The 20,133-nt window shown below is 36.6% G+C and overlaps 1 protein-coding gene across 5 annotated transcripts in view; it reads left to right on the top strand.

Moving 5' to 3' along the window:
- The window catches only part of GRM1 (glutamate metabotropic receptor 1), a 424,684-nt gene that overhangs the window by 346,627 nt on the left and 57,924 nt on the right, over positions 1-20,133 (top strand). For all 5 annotated transcript variants that reach the window (XM_032274520.1, XM_032274525.1, XM_032274524.1 and 2 more), the window contains exon 6: positions 1,194-1,362. In XM_032274520.1, the coding sequence (XP_032130411.1) occupies positions 1,194-1,362 (169 nt within the window). The remainder of the gene's footprint in view (positions 1-1,193; positions 1,363-20,133) is intronic.

Here is a 20,133-nt window from a genome sequence, read left to right as displayed (position 1 = left end):
TCCCTGTCCAGTCTATCACTGATATGCATTTGGGTTGGTTCCAAGTCTTTGCTATTGTGAACAGTGCTGCAATGAACATATGTGTGCATGTGTCATTATAACAGAATGATTTATAATCCTTTGGATATATACTCAGTAATTGGATTGCTGGGTCAAATGGAATTTCTATTTCTAGGTCCTTGAGGAATCCCACACTGTCTCCCACAATGGTTGAACTAATTTACACTCCCACCAACTGTGTAAAAGTGTTCCTATTTCTCCACATCCTCTCCAGCATCTGTTGTCTCCAGATGTTTTAATGATCGCCATTCTAACTGGCATGAGATGGTATCTCAATGTAGTTTTGATTTGCATTTCTCTAATGACCAGTGATGATGAGCATTTTTTCATATGTTTGTTGGCCTTATATATGTCTTCTTTTGAAAAGTGTCTGTTCATATCCTTTGCCCACTTTTGAATGTGTTTGTTTGCTTTTTTTCTTGTAAATCTGTTTTAGTTCTTTGTAGATTTTGGATATAAGTCTTTTGTCAGATGGGTAGATTGCAAAAATTTTTTCCCATTCTGTCAACTGTTCATTGCCGGTTCACTCTAATGATTGTTTATTTTGCTGTGCAGAAGAAGCAAGCAGCGGGGAAAGGATTCCCTGTTTAATAAATGGTGTTGGGAAAACTGGCTAGCCATGTGCAGAAAGCAGAAACTGGACCCCTTCCTGACACCTTACACTAAAATTAACTCCAGATGGATTAAATACTTAAATATAAGACTAACATCAAAAAACCATAGAAGAAAACCCGGGCAAAACCATTCAGGAAGTAGGCATAGGCAAGGACTTCATGACTAAAACACCAAAAGCATTGGCAACAAGAGCCAAAATAGACAAATGGGATCTAATTAAGTGCCTGTAGTTCTAGCTTCTCCAGAGGCTGAGGCAGGAGAATTGCTTGAACCCGGGAGGCAGAGGTTCCAGTGAGCTGAGATCAGCTCCACTGCACTCAAGCCTGGCAACAGAGCAAGACAGAGAGAGAGAGAGAGAGAGAGAGAAGGAAGGAAGGAAATAAAGTAAAATATTGGCAGTAACTGAATGTAAGATGATTCTAGCTTTTCTCTTCATTCTATTATTATCTACTTACCAACTTTCTGTTTTCTGCATTAGGTATATAATCTGTAAGACCTGCATGTTGTGTTCTTTGTAGGTATGATATCATGAATCTGCAGTACACTGAAGCTAATCGCTATGACTATGTGCATGTTGGAACCTGGCATGAAGGAGTACTGAACATTGACGATTACAAAATCCAGATGAACAAGAGTGGAATGGTGCGGTCTGTGTGCAGTGAGCCTTGCTTAAAGGGCCAGATTAAGGTAAGCCAAAAATACGTTCATGCATGGCATCTGTGAGAAGGTCATCTGCCTGGACATTAGTAAAGAACAACACAGACAATTTTAAAACCAAGACTGTCCAGAAAGGGTGTGCCAGGCTTACGATTTTTAGCTCTTGTGTTTAGCTAAAACTGAAAAGACAAAGATTAGGAAATAAAGTAGGTAAACTCTTAGAACATTTGCATAGTCTTTACTTGAATCACAGTGATGGGCTGGAATCTTTAATACAATCTAGGCAGGAAAGGGATGAGTAATCAAATTTTAAAACTCGAAAACAGAAGTAAATGTGAAAACCAAAGCCAGTAATAGTGCTTAGTTATAGTTCTAGCTATTGTTAAAGAAAGAAGCTGAACAATGCTAAATAAGCAAATAACTAAAATACCAGAAGTTGAAATAAGGTAATGCAGACTGCTTATCATTTCCTTTTCTCTACCAAGTCCTTTGATTCTTTTGAAACTGGCATGTTTTTCTATACAAGACAGAGTCCCCACTTTCTATTTTCTGGAGCTATTTGGAGAGTGGGGTAGGGCAAGTGAGTAACTATGACATCACTATATATAGAAAATGACAATAAACAAGCATCAGATCCTTGGATGTGCTAGAGAGCCTTCTTGATGAGGAAGGCATGGAGGCAACACTCTCCGTATCCCAGGCTATTTAAAACCAAACTGGGTGATGCACTAGGGAATGGAGCATACAGGAGGGATTGTGAATGGCAGGGTATGGATTAGATGACCTAATAGGTCTTTCTCATCCCTAATTTTCTGTGATTCATCTTGAGGCACAGATAGGCTGTCACATAAATGTCTCACAGCACAGCTGGAGGTGGGGTAGATCAGGCGTGAGGCTCTGGCTCCTGTCATGCTGACGTGCCACCATGCCATTCTTTGCTTGGGAGCTGCAAAACCACCCATGCAGGGAAGGTGCTCTGAAAAGCTCACTGAATGGTGTCCAGGGCAGGAATCTAGTCATATAATGCTAAGTTTTAGACAGAAGCTGGACAAGCCTTATCTCAACCCACCAGAGGAAATGCAGGATCTGCAACCTGTAACATCTTTTGGCAGCTGAGAAGAGCTATCCTGGTGGACTCAAATTCTCAGACACTCCAGCTGCCTGGACAAAGAAACAAACTTCTGAGATGAATCATCCTGGTTTTAAGTATCTTGTGCCTTCTCTGCAGAAGCTATATTAAAAATATTTAGTAGTTGTTATGACAACCAGTCAATCAGCATAGACTCCATTCTCATGCTATTACAGGGTGCTGGAGGCCTCCTGCCATGGCTGTGGTGAATCTTTGAGTTGGTGGATCATGGGAAGATTTGGTCGATGTGTCCTACATGAGTCGGTGACTGGGGTTGTGTGGGGCATTCAGGAGACATGGAGACACTGCTGGCTTCCAATCAATGCAGAAGTATTTCAGTAGTCTACTAATATATAAAAGTAGTATGTATGGGCTCATTCCTGTCTAGGTGGAATATTTCTGCATGAGGTTGCTGATGATATAAGGTATGATCTCGGAAATCCAGAGGCCCAAATTTCTCCTTGCCTGTTGTCATGAGATGCCAGACCAAGGCATTCTGGTTGCATCATCTTTTCTGGATCGTGGGAAACAACAGGGTATCTGTGGACTGAAGTCATAAGGTGCGGGAGGAGAGAAGCCCTGAACTCATATACTTCTGCCACCCAAAGGATGTCACATGTTGGCTCAGGCTGCCTCTCCAGTGTGGGTGTAGCATTGAGTCTGTTGTGCAGACAATCACTGGGAAAAGGTTTTTGAAACTATAAAGCTCAGTTTTACAGGGTGTATGGAAGACATGAAACCTGGCAGGAAAAAACAAATTGTTGCAAGAATTCGCTGTCCTCAAGCTCTCTTTCACAATGTTGTTACCCTGACTGCCAGGGGACTGTGAATGGGCACTCACATACCATGTGTGTTCCCCTTTACACCGTCCAGGAGAGCAGCCTTTGTTCTCCCCAGTTCGGGGCCAGGCTGTCTGCCTATGTCCCTGCACCTAGACACTTAACTATCTCTGGCGTGATGTTTGTGCTATCCCATGCAGTGTTATCGAAGGAGACCCCAGAAGTTGTTGCTGAGCCATTACAGAGCGTTCATTATAAATGCAAAGCTCTTGAGGGTCAATTTTAGAAATATGGTATACCCTGCAGAAGGAAAATATATGTGTTCTTAATAGCAACCTGGAATGGAGGTGAGGGGAGATGTTTGTTTTGTTTCTCATAAGCGCCTTGGGAGATATGGAAACAAATACAATTTGAGTCCCATTGACCAAATAATTGCACATTCTAACATCACTAATTTGCCACCCACCAGGCCCAGGATGCATACAGCCAGATCAGTAGCCATTGTGAAGAAATAAGAGAAACAGGCACCTTACAAGGTGACTGTGGGACATGCTCTGGTATTAACTGGGAGATATAACCATTAGGAAAGGGTTACTTATTTTAAATATCAAATATCATTTAAACTGCTAAAACAATTTGATGTCTTTCCTGATAGCCCATAGAACTGTCTTATGATCATTCCTTTGAAGTAGTCAAAAACCCAGTGTTCTTTTGTTATTGATTTTTAGAATATTTTTAGAAATACAAATATAGCCTATAAATATTAAATCTTGTGGAAGAAGAGAATAATTTTGGTCAAACCACAAACACAGATGAATAAAATAATACTTTTTATTGTTGTGTGTTACCTTAGGGTACAGTCAGAAAAAATAAAGACACCATGTCAGATGATTTAAAAGGGGAAATTTAAGAGGAGAAAATGATTCCAAAAGTAAAATGGGGTACTGAGGCAACTCAAAGATGACTAACAGCAGCATCTATTCCCACTCCAGAGGCAGAGGGACCCTGGGAAAACTCACGGCCACTACCTCTGAGCTATCCCTGAAGTGGAGAGTGAGGGCAACCTGGCTTTTCTCTTCTCCTTCTCTTCTGCCTCCCATTAGTTCCTCCTATTTCACCAAATCCATCCAGAAGACAGCTGGCAAGAGATCCTGGAAAATGTAGTTCACAAGTATCTTAGCTCAGGTTCCTTTGAACCCTACCAACTATGCAAGGCTTAATTGGTAATGCATTCATGGAAGCTTCAATCCTAGAGAAACAAGAATGAGGGGGAAAGGGAAGTGAGATATGGAAGGATGGGGGAAAGCAACACAAAACAATGTGACACATTATTGAGCAGGAGATTGCTTCACTGAGGATAACTAGTCATGTGGCCTCAAGAGGTCACTGCACAGGCTATTCAGACTATTGGAGGAAGGACGGGAGAGGAACGAATGTGTTTCCTTCATCCTATTTTCTGCTTCGTGTGGCCAAAGTTTATGCTCACAGGAAGTTACATCACCTGATCCCTTCAGGCAGCTCCTGAGGAAGCCAGCGCCCATGCCTGCTAATAGCTCTTCTTCAGATTCTGGAAGCAGTGTAAGGAGTGACAGCCTACGTGGGTCTCCTGTGGTCTGGTCTGGGCTACTGCTATGATGAGTCCAACAGGGACAGTTCTGGAGCCCAGAGCCCACTTTAAGGGAGGGAGAGACAGCTGGAGATGACAGAAGATGAAGGAGCAGTGGTCGAGGCTACAGTGGCAGTCATAACAGCAACATCTAGAATTCTTCAAGTGCTGAGAGCCAAGGGCCCAAGACACAAGTGCAGCCAAAGAGAGTCTGGGGCAGCACATAAAATCTGAGCAATGTTATGCAAGCAAACATCAGGGGCCTGGTGTGTGTGCTGGTCTCACATACAGAACCCACTGCTGTTTTCCTTGCTGTAGTAAAGGACGGGAAAGGGGTAGGAAGGGGAGGAAAGGTAAAGGAAAAGAAAGCGCTGGAAAAGAAAAGGGAGATAACGGAGATCAGGGACTAACATTGGTTAATACGTTCTTAGGCAAGTACAACTGATACTTTACAGACATCACTTCAATTACTCTTTGAAACGACCCTTTTAAAGCAGGTATTATCATCCCCCCATTTTATAGATGAGAGTTCTGAGACCCAGAGGGATTGAGTCACTTGCCCCTAAGCTCTCTCAGCTAGAAAGTGCCAACGCTGGGCTTGGAGCCAACTCAAAGCTGTTACCATCCCACGGACACATGTTTTTCAACTATCTTTCATTATGTGAACTGGCACATTTCCTACAAATGCATATTTCAGTTTCTAAGCCTTATTTTTTCAATAGCTCATAACAAAATCATAAGTAATGGTCCACTTTTTAAAATGCTGAGGGAACAGAATCTATAATTCAGGAAACAATATTTGTGAAGGAGGCTGGAAGACTTTAATAGGGGCCGAGACATTAGCACAGAAGTCAGGGAAAGGATACTGAAGATTGATTTCACTGGCCTCCTGTTCTTTCTTCCCCTCTCTCCTCTCTCTGCTCTCTTCTGCTTTATTTTTCCCTTAAGTTTGTGTTTAAATCCTTTTCTCCAAGATGTTGGTTTGGGTTGAGAGGTTGGGGTAAGAGAGTGGAGATAACCATTACTTCCTCCTATCATCGCCCAGCCAATTTATGACAGGATTCTGAAGATGTTGGGTGAATGTGGCATACATCATAAATGTTTCTCCTCATTTACACATGCCCTATTGTTGTATAGTAAAGTGCCACCTTATTTATATAGAACAAAGTTCACTTATACATATCTGATACACTGTTATTTTTATTTTTTATTATACTTTAAGTTCTGGGGTACCTGTGCAGAACATGCAGGTTTGTTACATAGGTATACATGTGCCATGGTGGTTAACTGTTTCATTTATGAGACAAGACATTTCATCTGATTTGTTGGAATTATCTACTGGAGAAATAAAATTTTAGTTTTAAAAAGCATTAGAAATGTGCCTTTTAAGAAAAAAAGACTGTTTAAACCTCTAGAGTGCTCCTGGCTCAATTTCAGCTTCTTATATGGCTGTGATTTTTCCATGGATGAGCAAAAAGGCCAAAGGTTGGATTCATTGAGTATCAAAGTAAAGGGAACATGATCATTCTCATTATGACCTAAGATACCCTTAAAAATGGATGGAATGAAGAGAGTCCGCTAAGAAATCATTTATATTTGACTGAAATTGGAGCATGAAGTATGCCTAGGTTTGTGTCATGAGCATTATTAAATAATGCTGCTACAGGACGTTGTATCTGGCTTTTCCTTTTAGTAGATATAGCTCCTTGAGAGAAATTACCAGTGGAGATAACTTATAATTTCTAATAATATCCTTCTTTAAAAAAACACAGTTGATCATATTAATTTTCGCACTGACACATTTCAACATAGGCCATTGACTAAAAAGCAGCCAAGTTGTGTTCGGTCGTGTCTCTTCAGGCCTCTACAGAGACTGGAGTTAGGGTCTCAGATTCCAGAGCATTTGTCGTCATCAGCAACCTAATATCCTTCCTTCGCTGCCTTACTGTAACGTCATTTCTCCCTTTCTCTGTACATTTCCCTTCTATTCAAAGTTCTCTCTAATAGTTGTTTATTCAGCCTTAGCTTCCACATTACTGGGTAAAAGATGTCTATCTGGACGCTTGGATACCCATTATTGACCACAACTGTCAGGCAATTAGTACAATGCTACCTTTCCTGATAATAAAAAAAGGAATGTGTTAAGGTGAAAGTTTATACTCTAGAATGTAATATAAAATCTATGTGTATGTGTTTATGTATGTGTATGTATGTATACATATGTGTGGGTATACTATTAATATATTTCTACTATATGTAACCAGTTCTCCCTGTTGCTTTATGCAGAAATAACTACATAAAATCAATGTGTTCTCAGCTATTTAAATAGATGATGTCCTCAGGGAGAAAAACAATTTTAATAATGTGATAGACAAAACTTGTATTCTATGGAAATCAGCTAGATGAACTTTGAAAAGCTTTATCATTCCACTTACTTTGCAGTGATGGAAACATTGCAACATGTTTGTCAAAATATAAAATAACAAAACTATGCTATAACACCATTTCTTGATAAGATCTACCACTCAAATAGATATTGCCCCTCTGATCTCACTGGCAGTAATTGGAAGGTTGAGGGAATGGGAGCCAAAAGAGGCAGGGGAAAAAGAGGTTGGGAAGAGGATAGACGATGTGTCTGCTTCCACCTTTCCTACTCTCACATTGAATCCAAGTAGCTCATCTGCTGATTTCCTTCTAGGTCACATTGTAAATCATTCTGGCTTGATGATTTTATACTCAATTTTTCCATCTGCAATTACTCCAAGTTCAGAGTTCAAGTGTGTCACATCGTGGCTGTATTTTCCTTTACCTCTAGCTATTTATTTTTTTTTTTTAAAGTCTAGGCCATATAATCTAGAAATAGTTTCTTTTTCCTCCAGTGCATGTGCTTCAAAATTGCTTGTATGCATTTGCTTCCCTCCACGGCAGTATGGGGAGGAATTTTGTCTTGAATGTGATAGCAAGAGAATTGTTTAGACAGAAATCTACCTCAAGCAAATTATCCTATTCTGCAAACAATCATCACTTTCTAATTACTATCTGCTTGGCAGTGACATATCATAACCCTGTCCCCATGACCCAGTCCAGCCAGCCCCAGCTGGCTATAGCTTAATGAGATTATTCTTTTTCCTTTAACTATTTCATGCCTACTAACATGGATTATCTTTGAACACTTTTCACAACTTTACTCAGTATTTTTATTCTTGTTCAACTGTGTCTTATAATTTTGACTGAGTTAATAAAAACCTCTCTTTTGTTCTCATTTTGAAACATAAAAGAAAACATTAAAGAATAGCAAAATAATTACTCATGTATCCACCAATCCCATTCAAGAAATATACATCTTTTACTACGTCATACCTCTTTTTCTTTGTCTCTCTTTCTCCCTCTTCTTCTCTCTATTTTTTGGGAACCATTTAAAAAGTACAAATATCATCCAATTTTATACCTTAATACTTCAACTTACATCTTCTGAGAACAAGGATAATTCTCATATAATCATCAATCCAGGTAAGAAAGTTATCAATAACATCTTCAGCCACAACTGTCGCTTCCACCCCAGCTTTCCCTCTTTCTGAATCAAAACAAACTAACCATCTAAATTATGTAGTTAAGGTAACCATTCTGGCATCCAGTAAAACAGTGATTCAGTTCCTCCAATGTGTAATATCTTCCCAATTCCACTGCAAAATAGCAGGTTCTGAGTACAAATTGCCCACAGGCATATAAAAAATCCTTTACCTGAGAAGCCTACAATTATGTAATGATGAGATCTGTCTGTGCTATTAAAATTTTGAAAAAGAATTGAAGCCAAAACATTGTCTTTAATGTCTTATTGTGAATGTAACAAAAAATGAAATTACTATAGTATCTTTGGATGAGGAGGAAACTTTTCAAACACAGGTCAGAGTGAAAAATTCCATGGAAGTATCATTAATTTATCCACACCCTGAATAATGGCCAACACCTTCACCGCTCACACTCTGACCTCTATCTGTGCTGTTCTCTTGGTCACTGAACTTTTCTATTATTACCTCAGATCCAGTCTCTTTATCACTTCAGGAACAGATCCCCGCGGAGACTGCTGTGAACCATGGGCTATTGGGCAGAACAGGGGACGCAGCAAGGCTGACATGTCTTTGGTGGCAGTAACAGAAGTGGGTAGCATTTAATTTTTTAAGTTGACATTTATTGAAGTATAATGTGCACACAGAAAAGTAGTGGGTGACGGCACAAGTATGAATATGCAGGGTACTCATCCTACCTCACCTTGCTCTGCTGTTCCCTCTGCCTAAAACACACTTTCACCAGATACCTTCAGGTTTACACCCTTCCCCTCCCTCAAGATTTTACTCAAATGGCAACATCTTAGTGAGACTTTACTTGACCACTAGATGCAAAATGGCAACCCTCTATTTCAGGTGCCTTCCTATCAGGACTAGGACCAGAGTGAGGCAGGCACCTATGGCACAGGCTTCGAGGAGGTGGTCACTCTCAAGGTCCTGTAAGCTTAGGTGAGGACTCACACATCCCTGAGGGAGAAAGCCTCTTTCAACTTGCTCCCTAGACATCCCCCTTGCCTCATCTTGGTTTCTGTTCTGTGACCTATTGCTCTTTCTTGTTTTAGTTTTTTCCAAAGCCCTTTTTCCTAGCATGACAGCTCCTCAAAGGTGGCGATATTATCTGTTTTTGTTTTTTTTTTTTTTAATTAAGACAGGGTTTCAACATGTTGGCCAGGCTGGTCTTGAACTCCCGACCTCAGGTGATCCGCCTGCCTTGGCCTCCAAAGTGCTTGGATTACAGGCGTGAGCCACCACGCCCAGCCTATTATCTGTTTTATTTACTGATTATTTTGAGCCTTGATACGGTGCCTGGCACATTGTATGTAGGCTAGGCAATCAAATGCGTATTTCAAATAAATGAATGAATGGCAAACGAGTCAGTGAATGACTGAACAAATATGCTCTGCATAGGCATTTTTATTGATACATAGTAATGGTACTGATTTATGGGGTACACATGATATTTTAATACATGCATACAATGTGTAATCAAATCTGGGTAAGTGGGATATCCATTACCTCAAACATGTATTTCTTTGTGTTGGGAACATTCCAAATCTTCTCTTCTAGCCATTTTGAAATATACAATAAATTCTTGCTAACTATACTCCCCCATTGTGCTGTCAAACACTAGCATTTATTTGTTCTGCCTAACTGTATTTTTATACCCATTAACCAGTCTCTCTTCATTCATCCCTCCCCTTTCCCCTTCCCAGCCTCAGGTAATCAGCATTCTATTCTCTATCTCCATAAGACCAGCTTTGAAAACTCCCACATATGAGCAAGAACATGCGATATATTTCTTTCTGTGCTTTGCTTATTTCATTTAACATGATGTCCTCCAGGTTCATTCATGTTTCTGCAAATGACAGGATTTTATATACTTATTGGCCATTTGTACATCTTCCTTTGAATATGCCTATTTAGGTTCTTTGCCCGTTTTAAAAAACAGGTTGTTTCCTTGCTCTCAAGTTGTTTGAATTCTTTACATTCTGGTTATTAATCTGTTGCTGGATGGATAGTTTGCAAGTATTTTTGCCTATTTTGTAGGTAGTCTCTTCACTCTGTTAATTGTTTCTTTTGCTGTGAAGGAGCTTTTTAGCTTGATATAATCTTATTTGTCTGTTTTTGCTTTCGTTGCCTGTGTTTTTGAGGTCTTATCCAGAAAATCTTTGTCCAGACCAATGTCTTAACGTTTTCCCCCAATGTTTTTCTCTAGTAGTTTCATAGTTTCGGCTCTGACATTTAGGTCTCTAATTCATTATGATTTACTTTTGTATATGGTGAGAAATAGGAATCTAGTTTTTTTCTTCTGCATATGAATATCCATATTTTCCCAGCACCATTTATTAGAGACTGTCTTTTCCCCAATGTATTTTCTTGGAGTCTTTGTAGAAAATAAGATGGCTGCAAATATGTGAACTTATTTCTGGATTCTCTCTTCTGTTCCACTGGTCTATGTGTCTGTTTTTATGCCATAATCATGCTGCTTTAATTAACTACCTGTGTAGTATATTTTGAAGTTAGATAGTCTGATGCCTCCAGCATTGTTCTTTTGCTCAGGATTGTTTGGCTATTTGGGTTCTTTTATGGTTCCATGAGAAGTTTAGGATTTTGTTCTATTTTTGTTTTTTACTTTTATTTTAGCTTCCCAGAGTGTACAAAGTTTTCTACATGGATAAATTGCATGCCAATGAGATTTGGTGTAGGAATGATCCAGCCACCCAATTAGAGAGCTAGTACCAGACAGCAAGTTTTTCAACCTGTGGTCCCCATGGTAGTAGTCTCCATTGTCTGTTGTTGCCATCTTCATGTCCAAGCTTACCCGTTGTGCAGCTCCTGCATATAAATGAGAACCTGTAGTATTTGGTTTTCTATTCCTGGATTAATTTGCTTAGGATGATGGCCTCCAGCTGCATCTGTGTTGCTGCAAAGGACATGATTTTTATTTTTTATGGCTGTGTAGTATTTTATGGTATTAATGTACCACACTTTTCTTTATCCAGCCCACCACTGATGAGCCTCTAGCTGGATTCTGTTTTTGCTATTGTAAATAGTGCCGTGATGAACACATAAATATATGTGTCTTCTGTGAAGGTTGTTATTGATACTTTGATAAGGATTGCATTGAATCTGTAGATCACTTTGGGTAGTATAGACATTTCTACTATACTATTTATTCTAAGCATGAACATGGAATATCTTTTTATTGTTTTGTGTCCTCTTCAATCTCTTTCATCAGTGTATTATACTTTTCATTTTAACAATGTTTTAACTCTTTGGTTAAATTTATTTGTAGGTATTTTGTTCTTTGGTAGGTATTTTAAATGAAAAATGCTTTTTCATTTCTTTTTCAGATTGTTCACTATTGGCATATAGACATGCCACCAATATTTATATGTTGATGTTGCATCCTGCAAATTTCTTTAAATTCATTTTTCAGTTTCTGCTTTTTTTGGGGGGAAAGGGTGTGCACAGTGGAATCTTTAGGTTTTTCTAAATAGATTATTATGTTATCTGCAAACAAGGACAATTTGACTTCTTCCTTTCCAATTTGGATCCCTTTGTTACTTTCTCTTGCCTAATTTCTCTGGTTATAACTTCCAGTACTGTGTTGAATAAAAATGTGAAAGTTGGCAACATTATCTTATTTCATATCTTAGAAGAAAAGATTTCAATTTTTCCCTGTTTAGTATGACATCAGCTGTGGGTTTGTCTTATACAGCCTTTATTGTGTTGACAGATGTTTCTTATATAACTAATTTGTTGAGAATTTTTGTTCTTAAAGGATGTTGAATTTTATCAAATACTTTTTCAGCATCTATTGAAATGATCATATTGTTTTTGTTCTTCATTCTATTGATGTGGTATTAAACCATCCTTGCATCCCTGAGATAAATCCCAATGGATTGTAGTTAAAAATCTTTTTGATATGTTGTGGAATTTAGTTTGCCAGTATTTTGTTGAGGATTTTTGCATTTATGTTTCTCAGGGATAATGGCTTGTACTTTCTTTTTGGTTGTGTCATTGTCTGGTTTTTGTATCAGGGTAATGATGGCTTTGTAGAATGAGTTTGGAAAAATTCACTTCTCTTAAATTTTTTGGAATTGTTTGAGAATAATTGGTACTGGTCTTCTTTAAAAGTTCAGTAGACTTCAACAGTAAATTCATCTGGTCCAGGACTTTGTTGAGGAATTTTTATTACTGATTCAATTTTTTTTTACCCATTATTGATGTGTTTAGGCTTTCTATTTCATCATGGTTCAATCTCGGTAGGTTATATGTATTCAGGAAATTATCCATTTATTCTAGATATCCCAATCTGTTGGCATATTGTGGTTCACAATGGTCCTCTGTATTTCTGTGGTGTCAACTGTAATGCCTTCTTTTTCATCTCTGATTTTATTTATTTGAGTCTTTTCCCTTTTTTCTTAGCTTGTCTAGTTAAAGGTGTGTCCATTTTATTTATCTTTTCATGAAACTAAATGTTTATATTGTGTAGTTTTTTTTTTAGTTTCATATTTCTCCTTTGCTATTTATTATTTATTTTCTTCTACTACTTTGGGGTTTGGTTTGTTCTTGCTTTTAGAATTCTTTTATGTGCTTTATTAGGTTATTTGAAGTTTGTCTACCTGTTTGATATAGGTATTTATTGCTGTAAACTTCCTTTTCAGTGCTACTTTTGCTATATACTGTAGGTTTGGTATCTTGTGTTTCCACTTTTATTTGTTTCACAATTTTTAAATTTTCTTCTTAATCTATTCATAAACCCATTGGTCATTTAGAAACAAGTCATTTATTTTCCCTGTATTTTCACAGTTTCCAGAATTAATCTTGTTACTGATTTCTAGTTTTATTCGATTGTAGTCTGAAAAGATATTTGATATAATTTTGATTTTTTTTGAATTTTGGGGTATTATTTTTGTCCGAATGTATGGATGTATGGTCTATCCTAGAGAATGTTCCATGTACTACTGGTGAGAATAATATGTACTCTGTAGCTGTTAGATAGAGTGTTCTGTAAATGTCAGTTAGGTCCATTTGGTCTAAAATGTAATTTAATTCCAATGTTTCTTATTGATTTTCTATCTGGATGACTCATCCATTGCTAAAGTGGAGTGCTGAAATCTCCAACTATTATTGTATTGCAGTCAATCTCTCTCTTTATGACTGCTAATGTTTGCTTTGTATATTTTGGTGCTCTAATATTGGGTGCATAGATATTTACAACTGTTATATTCTCTTGTCGAATCGAGCTCTTTATCATTGTAAAATAGCCCTCTTTGTCTCTCTTTATAGTTTTGACTTGAAGTCTATTTCATCTGATGTGAGTATAGCTACTCTTGTTCTTTTAAGGACTCAGTCTTCATGTTGTGCAAGTTTAGGTGAGGACTTGCTATAACTGAAGGAAAGATCTCCTTTGTTACCTAGGTTCTTTTCTTTCTTCACCTTTGCTCCTGCTCTGTATCCTATTTCTCTTCCTTGATTCAGTTTTTTCCATAGCCTTTTTCCAGAATGATAGCTCCTTATAGGTAGTGATATTATCTGCTTTGTTCACTGATAATTTCTAACCCTGACACAGTGTCTGATATGTTGTAGGCACTCAAATACAATTTTGGATGGGTGAATGAATAAATGTTGAATGAAGGAATTAATGAATAATTGAATAAATATCTCTTCAATGGCATTTTGTTTCCCCTTCTAGAGGTATACTTATTCCGTTATGTAAGATTTTTCAGCTCTTTAACTTCAATTATTGAGTCTTTATACTTATTTATTCCCATGCATAACATCATGTCTGCCACTATGTGCCACTAAACAAAGGCTGATTAATTGAATATATATATGTGTGTATATATATATATATATATATATATATGCTAACCTCTGAGATACTTTGGCTCTCAGCATAATCTGTTATCATTCTGGCAGCCATACGTATTTAAAATATGTAGATGTAAATTGTTATACTGGGAAGAGCCTAATTCTTGGAAATAACTTGACTGAGGATTGTGCAAGGTATTGAGTTCCTCTACACATGTCCCCTCATTTGCAAAATGTACATAATTAACTGCACCCTATGGAGTAGTTGTCAAGATTCATATAATTCTATAGAGTGCCTACCACATAGTTTGACTTAATATAAGTCAATTTTTTAATCATTTTATGTTCTTATCTTTTTATTATATTTTGTCTGTGGTAAGTTACAGTGTATTCCTACATCGTATGTTATGTTTATGCAGTTCTATGTCTCTCTTTTATTCCAATTGAATTCATTTCCATTTTTTCTCTTTCTCTCATATTCTATATTATTACCTTCCATTCTTTCACATACATTGTTAAGTAATTAATATGTGCCAAGAACTGTGATAGCACTGTGAATGCAAAGGAAACAAACATGGCCTCTTATTTTGAGGAACTCATAGTGTAGCTGGGAAAATAGATCAGTAATTAGATTCTGTTGTTTCCCAAGCTCCCAAAAAGGATATGAGGTTCTTTAAGGACACAAGCCAGTGGAGATAGCTCCTTTCTCTTACAGCTGACTCTCCCACAGTTCTTTTTAATTTTAATTTTTAATTTTTGTGGGAACATAGTAGGTATATATATTTATGGGGTACATGAGATGTTTTAGTACAGGCATTCAATGTAAAATGAGTGCATCATGGAAAATGGGTTATTCCTCCTCTCAGTCATTTATCCTTTGAGTTACAAACAATCCATTTACACTCTTTATGGTATTTTAAATTGTACAATCCAGTTATTATTGTCTATAGTCATTACTATTTTTATTATCAAATAGTAGATCTTATCCATTCTATTTATTTTGTACCCATTACACATCCTCACCTCCTCTCTATGTCCCGACTACCCTTCCCAGCCTCTGGTAGCCATTATTCTACTATGTCCATGAGTTCAATTGATTTGATTTTTAGATCCAACAAATAAGTGAAAATACATGATGTTTGTGTTTCTTTGCCTGGCTTATTTTACTTAACGTAATAGTCTCAAGTTACATGGCAAATGACTGGTTCTCATTCTTTGTTATGGCTGAATAATACTCCATTGTGTATATGTATTACTTTTTCTTTACTAATTAATCTGTTGATGAACATTTAGGTTGCTTCCAAATCTTAGCTATTATAAAAAGTGCTGCAACAAACATAGGAGTGCAGCTATTTCTTCAATATACGGATTTCATTGTTTTGTGTGTACTCAGTAGTGGAATTGCTGGATCAGAGGGTAGCTCAACGTTTGTTTTTTTAAGGAACCTCTAACTGTTCTCCATAGTGATGGTACTAATTTACATCCCCACCAACAGTGTACAAGGATTCCCTTTTCTCCACATCCTCACCGTAATTTGTTATTGCCTGTCATTTGGATATAAACCATTTTAACTGGGGTGAGATGACATCTCATTGTAGTTTTAATTTGCATTCCCTGATCAACGATGTTTAGCATTTTTTCTTATGCCTGTTTGCCAGTTGTATGCCTGCTTTTGAGAAACATCTAGTAAATCTTTTGCCCATAGTTTAAATTATTAGATTTTTTTTCCCTGTAGAGTTGTTTAAGCTCCTTATATATTCTGATTATTAACTTCTTCCTAAATGGGTAGTTGGCAAATATTTTCTTCCATTCTGTGGGTTGTCCCTTCATTTTATTGATTGTATCCTTGCTGTGAAGAGGCTTTCTAACTTGATATGATCCTACTTGTCTATTTTTGCTTCGGTTGCCTGTGCTTGTGGGGTATTGCTCAATAAATTTTTGCCCAGATCAATGTCCTGAAAAATTTCCCCAATGTTTTCTTTCATTTTCACAGTTTATGTCTTATATTTGAGTCTTTAATTGACCTTTATTTGATTTTTGTGTATTGTGAGAGATAGAGATCTAGTTTCGTTCTTCTGCATATAAATATCCAGTTTCCCCCACACCATTTATTAAAGATGCTGTCTTTTCCCTAGTGTATGTTATTGGCACCTTTGTCAAAAATGAGTTTACTGTAGTGGTATGGATTTTTTTCTGGGTTCTCTATTCTGATGAATTGGTCTATGTGTCTGTTTTTATGCCAGTGCTGTGCTGTTTTTGTTACTATAGCTCTGTAGTATAATTTGAAGTCAGGTAATGTAATGTAGTTTCTCCAGTTTTGTTCCTTTTGCTTAGGATAGCTTTGGCTATTCTGGGACTTTTGTGGTTCCATATAAACTTTAGGATTTTTTTTTTCTATTTCTATGAAGAATGACATTGGTATTTTGAAAGAGATTGCATTGACTCTGTCAATTGCTTTGGCTAATCTGGATGTTTTAATGATATTGATTTTTTCCAATCAATTAAGATGAAATATTTTTCCATTTTTGGGTGTCTTCTTTAATTTCTTTCATCATTGTTTTATAGTTTTTGTGGTAGAGATCTTCCACCTCTTTTGTTAAGTTAATCTCTAGGTATTTAATTTTATGTATGTATATCAGTCTGTTGTCCCACTGCTATAAAGAACTACCTGAGGATGGGTAATTTATAAGGAAAAGAGGTTTAAATGTGCTCACGACATCATGGGTTGTACAGGCTTCTGCTTCTCAGAAAACTTACAATAATGGTGGAAGGTGAAGTGGAGGCAGGCACATCTTCACATGGCTGGCAGGAAAGAGAATGAGTGAAGGGAGAAGTGCTACACCCTTTTGAACAACCAGATCTCATAAGAACTCTATCATGAGACAGCACTAGGGGGAATGATGCTGTATACCATTAGAAACCACCCCCATGAGTCAGTCATCTCCCACCAGGTCCCTTCTTCAACACTGGGAATTACAATTTGCTATGAGATTTAGGGGGGGAGGGGACAGAGAGCCAAAGCAATCAGTGTGGCTACTGTAAATGAAATGACTTTTTTATTTCCTTTTTTATTGTTCACTGTTGTTGACATATAAAAATGCTACTGGTTTTTGTATGTTGATTTTGTATCCTATAACATTATTGAATTGGTATATAAGTTCTACTAGTTTCTTGTAGAGTCTTTAGGTTTTTCCAAATATAAGATAATATCATCTGCAAACAAGGACAATTTGACTCCTCCCTTTTCAATTTGAATGTCCTTCTTATCTTTCTCTTGTCAAATTGCTCTAGCTAATACTTATAGTACTATGTTGAGAAGCAGTACTGATAGTGAGTATCCTTGTTGTGCTCCACATCTTAGAGGAAAGACTTTCAGTTTTTCCCCATTCAGTATATTATCATCTCTGGGTCTGTAACATATGGCTTTTATGATATTGAGATATGTTCCTTCTATCCCCAGTTTTGAGGAGTTTTACCATGAAAGGATGTTGAATTTTATCAAATGCTTTTTATGCATCAATTTAAATAATCATATGGTTTTTATCCTTCATTCTGTTGATATGATATGTCACATTGATCAATTTGCATATGTTGAACCATCCGTGCATCCCAGGAATAAATCACTCTTTTTCATGATGAATGAACTTTTTAATGTATTGTTGAATTCATTTTGCTACTATTTTGTTGAGGATTTTTGCATCAATATTCATCAGAGATAATAGCCTGTAGTTTTATTGTCTTTGAGGTATCTTTGGTTGTGGTATCAGAGTAATACTGGCCTTGTAGCATGAGTTTGGATGTATTTTCTCCTCCTCTATTTTTTGGAATAGTTTGAGTAGGATTGGTATTAGGTTTTCTTTAAATGCTTGGTAGAAATCTTCAGGGAAGCAATCAGGTCCCTGGCTTTAATTTACTGGGAGATATTTTATTATTGCTTTGATTTTGTTACTTGTTATTGTTCTGTTAAGGCTTTGGATTTCCTCTGGGTTCAATCTTGGTAGGTTGTGTGTATTCATGGATTTGTCTATTTCTTCTAGATTTTTAAACTCATTGTCACATAGCTGCTGATAGTAGCTAGTAACGATCCTTCAATTTCTGCAGGATTAGTCATAATGCCCCCTTTTTCATTTCTGACTTTATTTATTTGGGTCTTCTCTCTTTTTTTCTTAGTTTGACTAAAAGTTTTTCAAGCTTGTTAACTTTTCAAAACATCAACTTTTTGTTTTATTGATCTTTCATATTGTTGTTTTTCATTTCAATTTGATTTATTTCTGCTTTGATCTTCGTTATTTTTTTCTTCTACTAATATTGTCTTTGGGTTGCTCTTCCTTTTCTAGTTCTTTAAGATGCACTGTTAAATTGTTCATTTGAAGTTTTTTCTCTTTTTTGATGTAGGCACTTAAAGCTATAAACTTCCCTGTTAATACTGTTTTTTCTGTATACCACAGGTTTGGTATATTGTGTTTCCATTATAATTTGTTTCCAGAAATTTTTCAATTTCTTTCTTAATTTCTTTATTGACCCACTGGTCATTCAGGAGCATATTATTTAATTTCCATGTGGTTACTGTAGTGTCCAGAATTCCTCTTGTTATTTGTTTTTGCTTTCATACCATTGTGTTCAGAGGAGATGCTTGATATTATTTCAGATTTTTTGAATGTATTGAGACGTGTTTTGTGAAATATCGTATGACCTATCCTTGATAATGACTCATTCTCAAGGAAGAGGAAGAGAGAAAGTGCTGAGAAAGAGAATGTGTATTCTGCATCTCTGAGATGAAATCTTTGGTAATTATCTATTAGATCCATTTGTTTTTATAGTGCAGATTAGGAGTGATGTTTCTTTGTTGATGTTCTGACTGAAAGATCTTTCTAATTCTGAAAGTAGGTTGTTGAAATCTCCAGTCATTATTGTAATGGGACCCATCTCTCTCTATAGCTCTAATAATATTTTCTTTACCTGTCTGGATGCTCCAGTATTTGGCACATATATGTATAAAATTGTTATATCCTCCAGTTGAATTGACCCTTTTATCATTATTTAGTGACTTTCTTAGTCTCAGAGTTTTTGTCTTGAAATTCATATTTTCTGGTATGAGTATTGTGACCTGTGCTCTTTTTTGATTTCCATTGGCATACACTATCTTTTAACATCCCTTTATTTTCAGTCTAAGTGTGTCTTCATAGGTGAAGTGTGTTTTTGTAGGCAGCAGATTAATGGATCTTGTTTTTTCATCCATTCAGCCAGTCTATGTCTTTTAATTAGAAAATTTAGTCCATTTACATTCAATGTTGTTATTGATAAATAAGGACTTATTCCTGCCATTTTGTTATTTGTTTTCTGGTTGTTTTGTGGTCTTCTCTCCCTTCTTTCTTTCCTTCCTGTTTTCGTCTAGTGAAGGTAATTTTCTCTGGAGACATGATTTAATTTCTCGCTTTTCATTTATGTCTGTGTTTCCATTGTATGTTTTTCGTTTTGAGGTTACAATGAGGCTTGCAAATACTATTTTATAACCTGTTAATTTAACCCCATAACAACTTAACACTGTTTTCATAAACAAACAAACAAGAAAAAAGAAAACTAGTAAAAACTATATGCCTTAACTTTGTCTCCCTGCTTTTAAACTTTTTGTTGTTTCTATATGTATCTTATTATACTGACTATGTCTTGAAGAGTTGTTGTAGTTATTTTTGATTGGTTCATCATTTAGTGTTTCTACTTAAGAGTAATTTACATAGCACAGTTATGGTGTTATAATATTCTTTTGTTCCGTGTGCTTACTATTACCTGTGAAATTTGTAACTTTAGGTGATTATTTATTGCTGATTAATGTTCTTTTATTCCTGATTGAAGTACTCCCTTAAGTATTTCTTGTAGGACAGGTCTGTCTTGTCTTGTCTT

Source organism: Sapajus apella, unplaced genomic scaffold (genome assembly GCF_009761245.1).
Source record: "Sapajus apella isolate SASKATOON/1434 unplaced genomic scaffold, GSC_monkey_1.0 scaffold6, whole genome shotgun sequence".
NCBI lineage: Eukaryota > Metazoa > Chordata > Mammalia > Primates > Cebidae > Sapajus > Sapajus apella.
This window is presented reverse-complemented; position numbering and strand designations above follow the sequence as displayed.